Source organism: Podarcis vaucheri (genome assembly GCF_965113315.1).
Source record: "Podarcis vaucheri genome assembly, chromosome: 2".
Lineage (NCBI taxonomy): Eukaryota > Metazoa > Chordata > Lepidosauria > Squamata > Lacertidae > Podarcis > Podarcis vaucheri.
The window spans coordinates 34,118,367-34,137,145 of NC_138760.1; the positions used below are offsets into that span (position 1 = coordinate 34,118,367).

The 18,779-nt window shown below is 47.1% G+C and overlaps 1 protein-coding gene across 3 annotated transcripts; it reads right to left on the bottom strand.

Moving 5' to 3' along the window:
• Positions 1-361: 361 nt before the first annotated feature.
• Positions 362-18,534, bottom strand: CARD14 (caspase recruitment domain family member 14). 3 transcript variants are annotated; one of them, XM_082210935.1, is made up of 21 exons: positions 18,390-18,534; positions 14,988-15,222; positions 14,035-14,172; positions 13,382-13,707; positions 11,794-11,964; positions 11,163-11,282; positions 10,399-10,524; positions 8,414-8,557; positions 7,777-7,905; positions 7,431-7,558; positions 6,656-6,750; positions 5,958-6,003; positions 4,962-5,151; positions 4,546-4,672; positions 3,842-4,079; positions 3,631-3,694; positions 3,097-3,208; positions 2,720-2,893; positions 1,951-2,054; positions 1,675-1,790; positions 362-722 (listed from the first exon to the last, which is right to left on the bottom strand). In XM_082210935.1, the coding sequence occupies exons 1-21, from the start codon at positions 18,429-18,431 to the stop codon at positions 515-517; spliced, it is 3,033 nt and encodes a 1,010-aa protein (XP_082067061.1). In that variant the 5' UTR covers positions 18,432-18,534; the 3' UTR covers positions 362-514. The 3 variants fall into 3 exon arrangements, with proteins under 3 accessions (XP_082067061.1, XP_082067062.1, XP_082067060.1); XM_082210936.1 differs by having other exon boundaries at positions 6,656-6,747; positions 7,777-7,908; XM_082210934.1 differs by having other exon boundaries at positions 7,777-7,908.
• Positions 18,535-18,779: the final 245 nt, after the last annotated feature.

An 18,779-nucleotide genomic window follows, 5' to 3' on the forward strand; every position in this document is an offset into this window, starting at 1 on the left:
AAAGACCTCCAAAGAAGGAGACTCCACCACACTCCTTGGCAGCAAATTCCACTGTCAAACAGCTCTTACTGTCAGGAAGTTCTTCCTAATGTTTAGGTGGAATCTTCTTTCTTTTAGTTTGCATCCATTGCTCTGTGTCCACTTCTCTGGAGCAGCAGAAAACAACCTTTCTCCCTCCTCTATATGACATCCTTTTATATATTTGAACATGGCTATCATATCACCCCTTAATCTTAAAGAAGCGTCGTCTTTCCTAGTCAACATAAGACTCTGCATAGCGGGGTGTGCGGTCAGGGTTGGGAGGCAAAAGGTCAATTAAGCTTGGAAGTGTGTGTGTTTTGTGTGTGTGTGTGTGTGTGTGTGTGTGTGTACGTATAGAAGAGTGTTCAGAAAGTTTGAACAAACATGCCCCGAGTCCCACTTGAGCTTAATTCAGAATATATTGCACGACTGTCAAGTCCTTCCAAGGCCCTGAGACAAAAGACCGCCACACACTTGTCCATTTCCAAAAGGTTCAGTGAGGCATTTGTTCCACCCAGACCACTTTCTTCTGCTCCTCAGCAATGGCCACACGGACACAGCTGACAAGAGTGTCGTGGTCACTCCAGGCATCAGGGGCGATGGTGCCATAGAGGCAGGGCACCGTCTCCAGCTGGGCCTCCTCTTTCCGGGCAGTCTCCAAAAGTTGCTCCTCGGTTGCTCCAAGGCGCTGGAGGGCTTTCCTGAAACGCAGATCGTTTGTTGGGCTGGAGGTCAGCAACTTAAGACCTGGGGGCCTTACTCTCATGGGATGTTATCCTCCAAACCATGTCTGCTCAGAAGTAATCCCCGCTAGCTTCAAGAGGGCTTGCTCTCAGGTAAGTGGGGTGAGGATTGCAGTCTTGGTCGCTTTTCGTGTAATATAGACTAGGAAAGGAGGCTGTAAGGGGCACTGGAGGAGAAGGAGCACATTTTCCCCAGGCTAAGTGCAAAAGGGATGAAGAATGGTGGCAACAGTAGGAAGGATAGCAAAGACTGAAGCCCAGGAAGGTGGGAGGCGTGAATAAGTGGCAGAAGAAATTATCTCCCCTGCCTGTTTCAGTGATTGGCATAGTTGTCATCCAATACTTTTGCAGGGGGTTCAATTATGTAATTATTATTTACTTAAATGATTTCTAGACTGTCCTATAGCACAACAACCCCTTTGGGCAGCTTGCTTCTTTTTAAAAAACTCAATTCAAAAGCACCCCTTTTCACAGCCAAGCCACAACGTGATAGGTGTGACTTCCTGCTGCACCCATAAATGCCGCTCCAAATACATTATAGTCATACCTCATGTTGCGTCCGCTTTGGGTTGCGTGTTTTCATCTTGCATCCCGTGGCAACCCAGAAATACTGGAATGGGTTACTTCCGGGTTTCGCCACTCACGCATGAGCAGAAGCGCCAAATCGCATCTGCGCAGATACAGCGCTTCAGGTTTCGGGTGTTTCACGTTACGGACGGGCCTCCGGAACGGATCCCGTCCGTAACATGAGGTACCACTGTAAAGGCTGCATCATTAACTTTATGCAATTCAAATCCAGGCTTGAAAGGCAGAAGGTTGTCGTGGCTTTAGGATTACGCTAAGGAGGCCTTGGCCCGTTGGGTTTTGCTAAGCAGACAATGACCTTTCAGTGCAGAGCAACGGCTCTTACCTGAATTTCTTTCCATTCTTTTCACTGATGGTGACCAAGATGATAATGGGATAGATTTCCATAGCCAGGAGTTCCTGCACACTTTCCAGGCCCAGGTCCAGCCAGCCATGCACATTCTAGAGGGGAGCAGGTTCAGGGTGCAATTATGTTCCAAGTCTGTGCATGCATGTTTCTTAAGAGCTGGTGGGGTGGGGTTGACAAATCCTAGTTTCTCCTAAGAGATACTTGCATCTGCACCCCTGGGTCACATTCCCAGACCCCTTGCACCGCTGTTACCTTTTGCATCAGCCACTCCAGAGCCTGATGGGGAACACAACAGTTGCTACTCATCTCGCTTTTTTCAGGGAGTGCATCTCCACTCTGTGTTTCGCCTTGGGGCTCTGCAGAGGGGAGAAATAGGTCAAGAAGACAACATGGCTTGGTGCCATTCTGAAGAAGCTTCCAAACTGGACCTTGCCTCTCATGAATTATTGGTGACACTGCTGGGTGCAGGGGGTGGGGGCAGAGTAGAAAATGAGCAAATGTACCACAAGGCACATTTGCCAAGATGTCAAGATGTGTGTCTTGGGGGGAGGCAGTACTTGTGACAAGAACTGGAGATGGACATCAGAAGACAACCTCTACTCCCCTCAATTCCATTGCTTCAATGGAAGACACTTGTGGTGTAGTGGTTAAGAGCCCTGGACTTGTAATCTGGTGAACCGGGCTCGCTTCCTCGCTCCTCCACATGCAGCTGCTGGGTGACCTTGGGCTAGTCACACTTCTCTGAAGTCTCTCAGCCTCACTCACCTCACAGAGTGTTTGTTGTGGGGGAGGAAGGGAAAGGAGATTGTTTGCCGCTTTGAGACTCCTTAGTGTAGTGATAACGTGGGATATCAAAGCCAAATTCTTCTTCATTTACTTGCCCCCTCTGTTGAGTGAAGCAAAGCAAAAGTCCCTCGGGTCTCTGCTCCCTTGGCCCATGGCTTATCCAACCATTCCCCTGCACAGTTCCAACAAAGGGAGCTAGCTAGTTATGGGAGTTGGTCCCATCCCAAGGACGTACCTGCTGGACATTTCTCAAAGGCCTTGGACAGGCACAACTTGTCAGCCAGGATCCTTCCCAACAGCGTGGGCACCAGGAGGACTGGGCGCGGGCAGCCAGGCCTGCAGGGCCTGACCAAAGTGTATGGCATCAAGCTGACACAGCTCCTGGTGTGAAGACTGACTCGGCGGCTCACTAGAGGAAGAGGAAGAAGAGCCAAGGCTGGAGGAGGCCACTCATTCAAGGCCACACCCAGAGATCCCCATTGAAGAGAAATGAGCCATTGATGTTGTTCTGCAGAAGTCCAGCCTCAAGACAATTGTCTTCTGGAACAACACATTGCTAAAGGACAAAGGGTAATTATCTTTTTTTAGAAACAGAAACTAGCCGGAACTCACTATGTGGCTTGCTGGAGTCCGACAGGCTGCAGTCCATCGATGACCAGAGCGGATTGATCTTCTTGTTGTCTGTGCTCACGATTCGCACCAGTTTGGGCTGCAACCCAGAATTCTGCAAGGCAGGAAGGAATGTCAAGCCTTCATTCCAAATGACTGTCACCCAGTATGTCTTCCACGTATCAGTGCTGTTAAGGATATATGCTTCCTTCTCTCTGCCAACTTCCCCGGCTTACAAGGAAAATGGCACTGGCCCGCGTTTACTGGTGGAGCTGCATGTTTCGTCACCAGTGACTGCCGTTCACAGTCTGAACAAATGCTTGCAGATTTAACTTCAGTGATGAGACATCATTACCCCAAAGCAAGGGATGGAGGAAGAGGACACTGAGGTTTACAGAGATGCACCAGTAAGAATGGCTGCACAGAATTGCCCACAAGCTGCTGCACAAGACAATTCCAGTGAGCTGTGCCTGCAACCATATGGAAAATATATTAAGATTCTTTCCTCAAATTATTTCATAGAATGCTTCCAATTACCTTGTGAGTGACGGTGCTCTTCTGGGCCATTTCCTGGATCAGGGTGATGAGTTGCTGCTGTGCCCTAGGGTGGAAAGAAGGGGACAGAGGAATGTGTTAGGTAGAAAAGAGTAGATGTGTTCCTCTCTCCTTGGCCATCATGCCATGTGGAGAGGACTATCTCAGATGCGCTAAGGAGGCCTCTCAGGCCTTCTCAGATGATGAATCTCACCGGCAGTAGTTGGGGATAGTACCAGCATCCATGTCTTTCATGGTGTAGGGGTTCACCTGGCAGGCACTCCACTGCGTTTGTCCCTGGCACACTGTGTCGGTGATGTGCAGGATGTCATGGCACCCTACTAGAAGTTCCCCAGGTGCCTGCCTCTCAAGGCAGAGGTTGGACCGAACGTAGAAGGAGTCTCCAGATGTCACCAGCTTGGAGTTCAGATCACTCAGCAGCTTCTTATATCCTAATGGGTTAGAGAGTATTGGAAATGCTGTGCAGGAATAGCAGGAGTGCAGGATAAGAGTTGAGAAGCCCAAGGGGCATGGGGACAATGACGATGGCTTCCTGACTCTACCCATGGCTAGGGAGATGCCCAGGGTTGTCCCAAAACATTTTGATGCCCAAGGTAGAAAATCTAAAAGAGCACGTCCTCATTCACACTATTTAACATGGGGTGCAATCTGCCAGAAAGTTGTCTATCTAACACATTCCTCCTTGAAATGCTCTTGCACAGCTTACAATCGTTTCAACTGGGTTTGTGCAGGAGAACTTCCCAATGGATTCTACCCATGAAGCAGGTCTGCCTATCTCCTAGTGTGCCACCCATAGTGGTATCCACTGTTCACCTTACTTGATGGTGTGACCTCAAGCAATATCCATATCACTGATTGCTCATAGCGACTTCCCCTTTCCCATCAGGCAACCCTTACCCTCCATGTTGAGACGCACGGACAGGCAGCAGAAGCCATTGACCCTTTCCAGGACCCAAAGAGCCTCCTCAAGTGTTGCATCCTCCAGGACAGCCTTGAAACCTGGTTCCATGACTCCATAATCCACCTACAAATTTGAAGAAGAATAGCTCAAAAATAAAATCAAGGAGAGTGCTTTGAAGGAGGGTTTCAAGAGACAGAAAAACATATGATGGCAATCAGTTGCAGCCCAGTGAAGCCACAACACAGGAGGTCAGGTGGCCATTCCCTGGGCTCTACATGGGGACAGGGATGCAGCTAGGAGGAGGAGTAAAGCGTCCAAAGGAAACAGGTTATCTCCATGGGAAAGAGAAAGATAGGCTCCGTAGGCATAACCAACCGAGTCTTAGAGGAGTGAGGAGATGTGCATGTCTTACCAGCACAATCTGATGGCCTGGCGACAAAGACATCTCATCAGCAGCAGAGCCAGGTGTGACTTGGTGAATGAAGATGCCCGTCTGGTTCCCCCCAATGATGCTGATCTGTTCCATCAAAGTGTTGGCTTGGAAGGCAATGGTTGTGATGCGGCTTGGGAAACGCTGTGCAAGCCGCCGGCGCATAGGCACACTGGGGAAGAGGAGAATGGAGCCGTGAGGACAGAGTGGGCATGGGGGCTTCTGGCTCCTCCCGGATGTGCATATCTCCCCTTTCCTTCCCCTTGGCTCATTCCTTCACACATTCAACTGAGCTTCATAGCATTACATGCAAAATGGGCCACTGTCAGAAATATCAGGTCTTAAAACCTTCCCTCTGAGAAAAAATATGTGTGCATGCAGACACACACATATACATCATGGTAGGCAACTAACTCTAGATGACCCATACCAGGGGTGCCACCGTGAACAAAATATATGGGGGGGCAAGTAAGCCCCACCCCACATAATCGATCACATGATGCAGTGCACACACACTATTTAAATAACAATGTCCATCAACTTTTTTGGGGGGGGGCTCAAATATTTTATGGAGGGGGGAAAGACCCCTTGGCCCCTAGGAGTTAGCTCCTATGACAGGTATCAATTACTTCCTGGGAAGCCTACAGCTATTTGCCTATACAAAAATGTTAGCTGGCCTGCTACTTGCTACTCAAATGTTCCATTCTTGCTTAAACTTGACACCTGTTTCTCATTTCTGTTGTTCCTTCTTGTCACCACCTTGCTTCTTGCCCTGCCTTCTTCTCTTTCCTCACCCCTTGCCTTCAGATAGATTCCTTGGGTGACAAACTCATTTTTTCCTTGATGTCAGCACATCCCTTTTGTCTTTTGCTCAGGACATGGGTGCCTCAATTATTGAGAAAATCCTCATTGACTTAGGCCTTGAGTCTGTGGTTACTTACGACCCAAACTTTCTGCGGTTGGGAACTTGACATTTACCTCTCTGAGATGCAGGAGTCCAGGTGAAGCCACAAAGAGTTGCCATCTGGAATGAAAAAGAAATGTTTGAATAGGTGAGAGCTAAGTGACCACTTTGTCTCTAACCAGGCACCCATGTTAAGTTTGCAAAGCTGCACACCAACCAATCAGAATGGGGCAGTAAGTTCTGCAACAAGAGGCAGGATCTATTGTTGCTGAACAAAATGCTTGGCTGGTAACCTTCAGAGTTTACTCATTGTGTCTCCTTTGCTTTGCTGGATATGGGGTGCCTGCTAGATGAGGGGTGTGGCCTGGGAAAGTCTCATGGGCTTGATAAGAGATCCCTAAAGGGCCACATTTGGCCCTGCAGGTCTGAAGTTCTCCACCCCAAAAAACAGGTAATCAGAATTCACCAAGGAAGCAAATTCCGGAATTGTATGTCCCTGCTTTTTCTCTTTAGTACAGATCTGACTTTGGAGTCACAGTATTGTACTTAAAATTAACACTTTGATAACAAGTCGCCTACTATTATTGATATGATTGGTTTGCCCTGTCCCAACTGAAGGGCCCCCTAAGATTGTGGACCCTTTGGAGAAAGGTAGTGAAGCTGCTACAATATGCCCAGAGCTAATGAGGTAATTATAAATACAACAACTCAATGGGAAGAGTCGTCTCCTCCCCTTAGCCAGGGACACACCAACCAAAGTTTGATCCCTTACCCTCTTTTTCCACCATCTCATACTCAAAAGGGGGGTCTTCTACTTTCTCTTCAGAAGCTGAAGGGAAATCATCCTCCAGAAACTCCAGGGAACTGCTGCAAGAGGAGACATAAGTAAGATGAAAATAACAGAGTGTGAACTGGAAAGTTAGATCAATCCAGGCAGTTGCAAGGTTATATTCAGGATGGTGGGTGTGGGTGTATGATAAACAGGATGAACAATCTTAAAATATTCCCTCCTTATATATTGTTTAGTTGAGCCTAGAACAGATTCACACATGTCCAGTGGAGCCTGTTAGCACATCATTTTAACTTGTTCCCCCGCCCAACACTACATAATAAAATTGTCCTGCTGCAGTTTGCATGGCTGTCAAGAAGTGGCCGTGGTAACTGCTGCACAGAATCTGGTGGTATATGAAGACTTAAGGGTGCAAGTTTCTACCCTTCATGGATGTGAAGAAAACATATGGAAAGTATAAGATCAAGGCTTATAAAGACTTCCAGTGGTGGTGGGAGATAATTGTCACATCTCCATATCCTACCTAATTGCTCTTAACCGCCTTTCAAAATTCTGCTAAAATCTGGATGACTGGAAAAAAAGCATCTGCGATAAATTAGAAAACCAAAATATTTCTGTTAATTGGTATTTATTTGCCCGCTTTGCAAAATGCACCTGTCTATCAAAATTGTGATTCTCTCTTTTTTAATAAGCACACATGCCCACATAGGCCTAGCTGGGAACCAGCAGTATACAGCAGAGCAGGGTCTGTACTCACCTTCTGGAAAAAGAACTTTCTTGCATGGCTCTCCTCTGTAGGGAATGCTTACATGGTGGGATTGGGCAGCATGAGCGGATGCTCCCAAGCAGCTCTTGGTTTGACCTGTTGCTTAAATCTGACCAAGACTGCGAAAGAAAAGAAGTAGGTCAGGCCACTCAGACACAAGGGAACTCCAATTTCCCCATTCAGGTATTTCCCCCAGGTGTTCTGTGCCCTAAAGAGTGGGGGCCTGCAAGACAAGTGAGACCCCAGACCCTGAGGATAGTATCCTGTGGCGCCTCCCCCTAACCCCCCCCCCAGTTGGAAAAAGTATGGTGGGTTTGGGGAGGGGTGAGCTGTACACCTCAGACATGCTGAAGAAGCTGTCCTGGCTGTCCCCCCGGGGGCAGACGGCGTTCATGCGCACAAGACGCTGCTTCCTCTTTGGACAAGGTTCCTTGGTCAGAGAGCTGGCAGGCCCATCCCACTGCACCTGCTTAGAGGAAACAGAGAGAGAGAAATGGCTCATGAAACACGCAGCAAAGAACGGCCTGCAGGGCAGAAAATAGTGGTGGTAACAACACCATATAGATGATAAGGAGCTGCCATTTTTCTCCTACCCCAGTCATTTCCATGCTGTGTGCTGGGGAATATGAGTATGTTGCCTGCTAACAAGTAATTTAAACGTGTATTCCCCCCATAAAATAAAATTGTCGTTCTGTTGTCATGCTGCAGTCTGCATGGCTGTCAGTAGGTGGCTACGGTAACTCCAGTGTGGCAGTAGGCAAGCAAGCAGTGGAGGTGGCAAGTGGCCCTAGTGAGCTATTTAAAAGCAGGATAGGAGGCGCTCCAGAGAGCAGTTTGGTAAGCCACTTTCTGAAATGCCTCCCATCCTCCTTTCAAAGGGGTTGGAGGTTTGGGCGAGCTGGGAGGGGATAGGCAAGGAAGTGGGAGAGGTGTAATGGGAGGGGGCCCTCGGTTACCCTCATCCCAAAACTCACCGCGAGCACTGAGCCACTTAGGCCTGTCTGCTTCCTGAGTTCGCAGATCTCATCAGTGAGCTCAAAGACTTTGCGGCGGAGCGAATCTTTCTCCAGGAGGCTCTGAGAAATTTCCACCTGAGCAGCATCCCTTGCGCTGTAGGCCTGGGGATGGGGGGGATGGGACAGAAAAACATCATCGGCAAGGGCTTTGAGAGACAGACGGAAATAAGCTATCGGCAGCAACAGTTACAGGGACAAGTGCAGGAGATCAAAACAATTCTCACAATAGCCTGAAAGGTTCCAGTGAGCCATTTGCTTTGGGGTAGAATCATAGAATCATAGAATCATAGAATCATAGAATCATAGAATCATAGAATCATAGAGTTGGAAGAGACCACAAGGGCCATCGAGTCCAACCCCCTGCCAAGCAGGAAACACCATCAGAGCACTCCTGACATATGGTTGTCAAGCCTCTGCTTAAAGACCTCCAAAGTAGGAGACTCCACCACACTCCTTGGCAGCAAATTCCACTGTCGAACAGCTCTTACTGTCAGGAAGTTCTTCCTAATGTTTAGGTGGAATCTTCTTTCTTGTAGTTTGGATCCATTGCTCCGTGTCCGCTTCTCTGGAGCAGCAGAAAACAACCTTTCTCCCTCCTCTATGTGACATCCTTTTATATATTTGAACATGGCTATCATATCACCCCTTAACCTCCTCTTCTCCAGGCTAAACATGCCCAGCTCCCTTAACTGTTCCTCATAAGGCATCGTTTCCAGGCCTTTGACCATTTTGGTTGCCCTCCTCTGGACACGTTCCAGTTTGTCAGTGTCCTTCTTGAATTGTGGTGCCCAGAACTGGACACAGTACTCCAGGTGTGGTCTGACCAGAGCAGAATACAGTGGCACTATTACTTCCCTTGATCTAGATGCTATACTCCTATTGATGCAGCCCAGAATTGCATTGGCTTTTTTAGCTGCCGCGTCACACTGTTGGCTCATGTCAAGTTTGTGGTCAACCAAGACTCCTAGATCCTTTTCACATGTACTGCTCTCAAGCCAGGTGTCACCCATCTTGTATTTGTGCCTCTCATTTTTTTTGCCCAAGTGCAAAAAATTCTTGATTCTTGAGAATCAACCCTAAATAGGGGCAGAACATACCACAAGAAGCGCAAGGAGTACTCTGCAGTACCAACAGAAAAACCAAGGTGCTGCCTGAGTTGTCTTGGGACTGCAAAATATTAAAGTAAGGCTGGACCTACTTATTTGGAAAGTTTCTGCTAATGCAGGGTGCATTGCATTCAGGACCTCTTCCTTAAGGTCCTGCATGCAATGTGGGGAAGTCCAGGGGAAGAGATTCTGCAAACAGAATTAGTAATGCAGCCAATTCTCTGCTTAGACAACAAGACTTGCTACAATTGCTACTATCTTTTTAACTACTGGGCTGGATTCTAGGTAAAGGTAAAGGGACCCCTGACCATTAGGTCAGTCGTGGCTGACTCTGGGGTTGTGGCACTCATCTAGCTTTATTGGCCGAGGGAGCCGGCATACAGCTTCCGGGTCATGTAGCCAGCATGACTAAGTCACTTCTGGCGAACTAGGGCAGTGCACGGAAACGCTGTTTACCTTCCCGCCAGAGTGGTACCTATTTATCTACTTGCACTTTGACGTGCTTTCGAACTGCTAGGTTGGCAGGAGCAGGGACTGAGCAACGGGAGCTCACCCTGTCGCGGGGATTCGAACCAGCGACCTTCTGATCGGCAAGCCTTAGGCTCTGTGGTTTAACCCACAGCGCCACCTGCCCATTAAAACCTTGCAGCTAGTAACAGATAATGTCCATTATATGGCTTGGAACATTTGATTGGGCATTTCCTTAACTGTTGCAACATTCTAGAATGGTAAAGATCCCTTCTAATTGGACAAGCCACCACTTCCCTTACTTTGGTAACCTCCCTGCTGCCTGCCCTGAAAGAAACTCTCTTTGCTGCGTTCAGACCTCTAGGTTACCTGATCTCTCTCTTTCTGCAGATCAGCCACTTGTGCCTGGAGGGCACTGATTTTGTCCTTGTAGATCTCACAGTCCACCTTCATCCTCTGGCACTGGATCAGAGTGTGCTCCTTTTCTTCCCAGCACTGAATGGTGACAAAAAATGTTAGCAAGATATTAACACCCAGTAAATGCATGACACTCTCTGCCACCGCCTTAATGCACGGAACGGAATTGTAGAGTTGGAAAGGACCGCGAGGGTCATCTGGTCCAAACCCCTGCAATGGCCGGAATCTTTGTGACCAACGTGGGGCTCAATCCCACAACCCTGAAATTAAGAGTCATGCTGTACCAATTGAGCTATCCTAGGTCCTCTTGACACCTACATTATGCTGGTAATGTAACCCAGCTTGACAGCGTTCAGGTGCAACATCAAAATATATTTGAAGCAGCCTTTGTTGTGAGACTCTGTCCTAAAGGTATTGGCTCCCACAGTTTTAATCAGATGTTGTTTGACATTTTAAATGTTCTATGGTTTATTTATTTTTGGTATTGCTTTGTGTCCTTAGATGCCCTGAGCTCCCCTAGGGGAGGAAGCATGGAATACAAATGTAAACAAGCAATATGGGCTGGATTCTGTAACCTCATGCTACAGACTGAAGTATGGGCATGCAGCTAGCTATGCTATTTGAATTGTCCTCCTGACATGAGTTGGAAAGAGGCTTGATTCCTCTGCCTCCCACCTTGCCTAAAGGCAAGCATGGGTTGTGTGGCCCCCTCTCACCTGCTTCCGCTGATTCTCAGCAAGCACCGCCTGCTCCCTCAGCGAGTGGATGCGATTCAGCAGCTCCTGCTTTCCGTCCAGAGCATCATCAAGGTTCTGCTCCAGGATATCCTTCTGCACCTGGGCAAATGAGAGAGGCTCATCAGAGGCGCATTTCTGCTCCCCTTACCCTTCCACCACACCCTTGCCCAGGTTGGGGAGGATGGGTGTCGAAACCCATATGTGGCGGTTGGATCTGTGACAATCTGCCTCTTCAAAAGCTACGCCTCTTGCAGCCAGTAAAGGAACGTTATGTAGTTGGAGGGGATTTGTGCAAGACAAACAATTTTGCTGAAATGTGAGGAAGCAGCTGTGCAGTTGCCTATATAAGTTTGTAAGAAGCTTGTATTTAGGGTAAACACATTAAGGACATTGCAAGCCTACATTGGTTCTTACACCAGTTGACCAATATGCTGCTGAAGTATCATAGAAATGGTTGTTTTGTGAAACTAAGAATTCTGTTAAGAAATCCCCAGCTCTTGTCACAGAACTACAGTTCGCTGGATTCTCCGAGGGAAGGAAAAGGACTGTGAAAAGAATCCACAGCACAGGCAAAACCAGTATGAAAGTATTCCTGGAAATAGTCTTTTACCACACTGAAGGTCCCCAGTTCCACCATTGACTTGAGACGCTCGTTCTCCTCTCTCAGTGTCTGAAGTTCATCGGCCTGTGGCTGTGTGTCCCCAGCTGGCCTTGGGGACCTCTCCCATTCACAATAGGATGACACCCGGGCTCGCTGCAATTCCTGCTTCATCAGGTACAGCTACCATTGATGGGAACACAGAGAAGAAGAAGAAGAAGAAGAAGAAGAAGAAGAAGCAGTAGTGAGCGAGCAAGACGAGTGGTGGCAGCATGAAACACCTGGCAAGGTTTGGCTGCTCACTCTGAAACACGGGACCTGAGGGTCTGGTTTTAAGCATGCAGCTAGACTGCCAGTCCCTCTAACAGTGGACTCAGCTGGGGAGGGACAACAGAACTGGAGCCAAAACAGGGCCACTGAGAAACAAGATGGTGGCACCAGCACATTCAAGGAAACTCCAAATTTAAAACAAAAACAAGTAAAACTAATGGGACACATGTACGCATCCCCAACAGCCAAGGAAAGACTGAGCATGCTTAGTGCCCACAGAATGTTGAGGAGCATCTGGGAAAGAAAGATGGAAAACTGGGGGTGGGGAATGGCCTGCTTGAGCACTTTACAGCTTATACAAGGTGTATACCTTTGGCTCCCCAGATGCTGCTGATCTACAGCTCCCATCATCTCAAGCAATCATGGTCAATAGCCAGATGTTATGGAAATTGTAGTTCAGCAACATATGGAGGGCCAATGGTTCCTCACATCTGGCTTATAGTATTCTAGAAGAGAGCATGACTGACTGGCTGGTAGAAACTCCAAACAGGACTACTCCTACTAAGGGGTGGGGTTACACTATCACTACCACAGAACCCTCAGTAAGCACTTACTGAGGGGTGTCTTCTACACTCCAAACCTATTCACGTTCTGCAAGAAGCCAAGCTAAATACATACTTAGGTTAATCATAGCACAGGAGGAAAGAGAAAAATCTGGACAACTACAAAGAAATTGGTGATAGGCTACTGGTTCTCCTAGCACACAATCCAATCTACAATACCACTCTCTTCAGCTGATAGGTCCAATAAACCAGGCATTTCAGGAGTCATCTTGTAAGAAACCCTACTCTCTTCCAACAAGCAGATACCAAACAATCTTGGTCTGGAATCAGATTGCATCATTTCCATGGAATTTTATGTTATGTCACTTCCAGTCAATCAAAATGGGTCACCATCTACTGGTAATTGTATTGAAGGAGGTGTCCATGGGGTGGAAGAGCTATGCCTTTCCTCTGAAGCTGCAGCATAAATCGTTGCCTCCAGTGGAGGCAAGGTGCCAAGCTAGGCATTCCTCCGGGCAAGCTAACAATTCCTGCATTCCGAAACACCTAGCAGTAAAAGTGGGCATGTATAAAAATAGCTACAGATTACTGACAGGAAGCACTCTGGAGCTGTGACAAAACATCCCTTGAAACACTGCATTTAGAGGACTAGCGAAAGACTCTGGGAATTCCTTTGAAACACATACTGCACATCCATTATTCCTGATAGCAGCCTTTCACTCCTAAAATGATGTCACAACATCAGCTGAGCACGACATCCACCACACCTCTTCCTGCAGGCTCTGACAGCGGGTGATGGCCAGGTCCTTCTCCTGCAGGGCACTGCTGTAACGTAAAGACAGGCCATAAAGTTCATCTTTAAGCTTGAGGGCTTCATGGAAGTGGGCACTGAGCTCCCTCTTCATGCGGTTACATTCGGCCTCAATGCCGCTCAGGCTTTCAGCTTGTGCTTCCAGTCGGGCAGTCTTCTCCTTCAGCTTGCGGCAGTGATGGAGCAAAGACACCTTCTGCCGCTTCTCCTGGCTCAGTTCTTCCTGCAGGCTGCTCACTGCCTTGGCCAAGCATTCTGTCAGTTGGGAACTCTCAATCAAGTCTAGGGTAAGGGAAATAACAGTTAGGCCTTTGACTGGTCCAGGCCTACCATGAGGCAGACAGAGCAAGGCATCCACCTCAGGTGGCCAGATTCTGGCAGCAGTCTGGTGTTTATTGTATTTCTGCTAGCTGGTGCTTGTGTGAGGAAGTTGGTAAGGGGAAAAGGTGTGTGTGTGTAAAAGAGATACCATTTTGATTATCTGCCTTCAGTGCCAAAATATCTTGGGTCAGCCTCACTTCAGGGGCTGAAGATTGTTTTTAACACAACTGTCTCCTCCCAAGAAAGTGAGCCATGAATAGGTGGGGTACAGGGTTTGAGAAAACTCACCACTGAAATGATTGTGGTCTATGGAAGGTTCCAAGCCAGTGATGAGCACATAAATATCTGGGTTGTGGAGTTTCAGGCTTTCCAGAAAGGCAAGGGCTCCATTTTTCCCACGGAATTTCAAGAGATCCAGCATGTGACCTACAAGGGAATAAGAAAGCTACAATAAAGCGATTGAGTTCCTCTCCCATGGGGCTCCCTAAGACCCACCCTGCTTGTTGGGTCAGAGGAACATGGCAGGTGATGTGATGTGCAGTATCTCTGCAAGTAATTTTGTTAGCCAGCTAAATGGCTTTCTATAGCACTTGCGGCACAGAGAAGCCAACAGAGCAGTCTTTAAGGACTTGCAATATAGGCTGCAATCAGTTGTCTTGACAGGCCCAGCTTTGGCTTTCTTCCTTCAGCCTTGGTCTGTGCAGGAATGATTTTATCCTACCTGTGGTCTCTGTGGAATGATTTGCCTATCTGTTTCTGGCAGCTTTCTCCAATCTGGTGCCCTTGTGCTGACTGGGGTTGATAAGCATTGTTGTCCAAAACCTATTGAGGGCACCAGGTTGCCCCTTTGTGAAACACCCATCCTCCTTTGACTGACACAGAGGAACTCCTTCCCATTTAGTATTGCATTTATTCCCCCAGCCACAAATGATGTCCTAGTAGTCCAAATATTTGCATCAATAGCTAGCCTTCCCTCCAGTGGAGCACTACCATGTTGAGATTCTTTGGACACAGGCTATGTCTGCTTCTAAATTTGGTAGCCTTCCTCATCTGCTTATGGTGAGGATGATTGATGATAAACTTGGTGGTGTAGACAAGGTTCTGTCTACAGGCTGTCCCACCTCCCCTTCTGCATTTCTTCTAGAGGGAGAGGAGCAAGAAAGAAACATATCCCCTTTCCCCATTATAGGTAGATGTGCCTTGTGGCGTCCCATCAACATTGCCACACTAAGGCTGCTCACCCACTCTCATGGCGCTGTTTGTGAACTGAGGGCTGTGCAGCACCTCTTCCTCATCAAGTTGACCCAGCACCTTGGCCTGGCGCAGGTAGGGGGTAAGCCGGCTCGGGGTGACGCCACGAACAATCCTGTAGCGATGACCCTCGACCATCTCCCACAAAAGGTCCTCATCCATGTCACGGAGCTGTTGATCAACCAGGATGGGGTCATCTGCTCCTGCCTCCGCCATAATAGGAACCTGGAAGGACGAGAGGGGCTAGTAGTTTCTCGAAGGACACAAATCAAAAACTTGTTCTTCGAAGCTCTAAATACACAGTAGGTAAGCGCTCCATAAGGTACACAACTCTTGTTCCAAATTGGGTGTGTGGCACAGCAGAGGCCGAATCCCAGCCTAGAAAACAGCATTGCACAATACTGCAGGACCAAAAGGATTCTTGGAGATCGAGTCCATAATCCTCTCTGCTTTTATCCAAACTAACACTACATGCATTATGCACCTGTCTTCATTATACACCTTTAGGCACCAGGCAAAAATGTTCCTTTTTAACCAGGCCTTTGGTTGATTTGATTGACATCCTATGGCCTTTTAAAATGTGCGGTGGTTTTTTTTGGGAGGGGGGTGTTACTGGGTTGCTGTTTTTATTTTGATTATATATTTTGTGGTTTTATATTCTGATTTTGTTCTATGAACCACCCTGAGACCTCTGGGTATAGGGCAGTATATAAATTCAAGTCATACATACATGCATACATGCATACATACATACATACATACTACAGATGCGACAGGTTACAGCAAATTATCCAACTGCCTGAAATGTGTCTATTATACTTTCTTACCTAATTGTAGCAACAATTTAGTCCTGGATGCATAATTCCCGCCCCCCTCTTTTTCTTAAAATGCTTCTAGACCTTATGGAACATAGCTGTCAACCTTCCCTTTTTTTGCGGGAAATTCCCTTATTCCAGTGCCGTTTCCCGCTGCTATCCCGGATTGTTAGATATCCCGTAGACTGTCCCTAGGACAGGTGAGGCTGCTGATTCCTTATTTTCAAATCTGAAAGTTGACAGCTATGTTATAGAAGCAAAAAAAACAGGCTTGAAATAGTGTGAGCAATGCCTACTGACATCTCAGGTGCTGGAAGTGCAGTTGGATTAAAATATGCAATGGTAAAGGAGGGGAAGGTTCTTCAGTGTCACATACTGGCTTGCTCCTCCCCGTGGCAAACACAATGTACTATGCAAACGTCATATGCGCATTTTTATTTTATTTTTTGTATTTTGCATCATTTACACAGGGCACAGAATTTGACCTGTTTTGTGTGTGCAGCGCAGAGAGTCCTGATTACAGTGTGTCACAAGCAAAGCATGAACCTGCACGCCAAAGATGCATATGAGGTTCAAATAATAGTTTATTAAAATCAACCACATTAGTTCACTGAGTCCAGAAGGAAAATCTATTTATGCTGTAAAACCTGCTGCCAGATTTTTTTCTTCTTCCCAGCCAGCTCACAAAGGATTGCTGGTTAATAATTCAGAATAGAAGGTTCCTATTTCATGAAAAGAGACTAATGGTTAGGAGATCTTTTCCTAGTAGGCTAGGAATCCCTGCATGTGTTTGAATGAGACACCACCTTGAGTCTGGATAAGGTGACACTCCTCCATCTGATGGCCAGAAGGCAGAAAAACAACAGTTGACATTTTCCCAAAGCATGTGTGTGCTCCGGGTGGAGTGAACTGAAACTGCAGGATTGACCAAGCTGCTACCCATATATAGGGGGATTTCCTGTCTTGTTTGAAATGCATGCTTTGCCTCCACTTACGCTTTGCTTGCACATTTGTCAACAAACATTATAAATGCATCCCAAATATCCTGAGCTGCCTTATCCAAAGGAAACTAAACCCGGAAGTATTGCCATTGGAACTTTTCCATACTTGAAGAAGTGGGTGGACGAACACACACACACACACACACACACACAGAGGCACCTTAATAAATTGTTATCTAACCTACACATTTATTTAACATTTACAGTGTGGATGTCCGCTGAATTCTGGAGTAAAGCCTGATGGCTGATAATCTGCTCCTTGTCAACTTACACCTAGAGCTGGAATTATTCCCATGTGCACCTCCCCTGTCCGTTCTGTGTCCTTCCAAGTGTCTAGCACATATCTAAAGGTAAAGGTAAAGGGACCCCTGACCATTAGGTCCAGTCGTGGCCGACTCTGAGGTTGCTGCGCTCATCTCGCTTTACTGGCCGAGGGAGCCAGCGTACATGTGGCCAGCATGACTAAGCCGCTTCTGGCGAACCAGAGCAGCTCATGGAAACGCCGTTTACCTTCCCGCCGGAGCAGTACCTATTTATCTACTTGCACTTTAACATGCTTTCGAACTGCTAGGTTGGCAGGAGCAGGGATCTAGTGCTAACTAAATAACCACAACAACTATATAGTCCTCTTATGAACCACAATGGACTGTTAACACCACCAACCCATTTACCTAGAGGCAGCAGTGATTAAACATGGCAATAAAATTCCAATAAGGTAGCCAGGGATGAGAACATTATCCTAACCATCAAAACTAGAAGCTTCTCCTCCTCCTCACTGCAACCAATTAGATTTGGCTTCCTATCTGAAAGTACCGTAATTCAGTCATGTATGCAACGTTGCTGATTATTGCCTGACATCTTTAAAAAGCCAGAAGTGTACCCAGCCACTTAAATGCAGAGAGAACTCGAAACCCAACGTTCCACTGCGGAGAAAGAATGAGGCAATGAAAATAACAACCTGGAATTCCAAACTCTTCAGTGGTCGGAAGCAGGGAATTTAGGAGCAGAAATTGTTCACACTGTCTAAGTTTCTTTGGAGAGAGGCAAAATGCAATGAACAAACAAATAAATGAACTTCTCCAATAAGTAAACAAGGAGTGGGGACAGAACATCTACGTCTTGTTCTCCACTGCTATTTTTCTAGAAAAAGAGGTGCCAGAACTCACCATAAACATCTCCCTCTTTCTCTTAGAATGGCAGTGGCACCCACCTGAGAAGTTCTGGAACTTACCTGAGAGGTGCCAGAACTGAGTTCTGGTGAATTCCCACTGAAGAAAAGCCCTGCTGTTCTCAGGTGTTTAGTTTCTGGGTCTCCATATGGCTCTCTGTATAAAGCAATTTATCAGTCTTGAAGCCCCTAAAGGCCTGCATTTAGGGGTGTTGAAGTAAATGGAGGAGAAGGAGGACACTCAAGTCCAAATTAAGGACTTTAACTCACTGAGCAACCTACTAAACTCCTATTCTCCTCAGCTCTTTTGCCCTGGATGTGATTGAGATAGCAGCCCTTCCTTTCCTTCAGGTCAAGCCATCCCGATAGAAACATTGAACGCTAAAGCTGAGACCCTACTAGTCCTACCTGTTCCTGCTGATCCACAGAGGAGAATGTTTTCCTCGACATATTGGTGTTGCATGTCTTGGAGAAAGACTGTGATGTCTGGAGAACAATGAACAGGTTTTTCAGGAGGACCAGCTCTGCTTGCCAAGGAGATTTAATGTATTCATCAGCAGTTCTTCCTCCTGGGCAGAGTGCCAGGCTAAGAGAGATCTATTATTCCACCAGAGGTGTATGGCTCTGTTGCATAGCAAGGCATCATTACCTCAGCAAGCTAATCAGACTTCCTTCCAGTTATAAGAGCTGAGAGTTCACAGAAGTAACAACATAGGCTCAGGTTGTAAACACCAGGGTGCCAAAGTTGAAGTCCTCCCTCAAGTAGTTTCACCAGTGTGGGTTTTGGACAAGCACTGC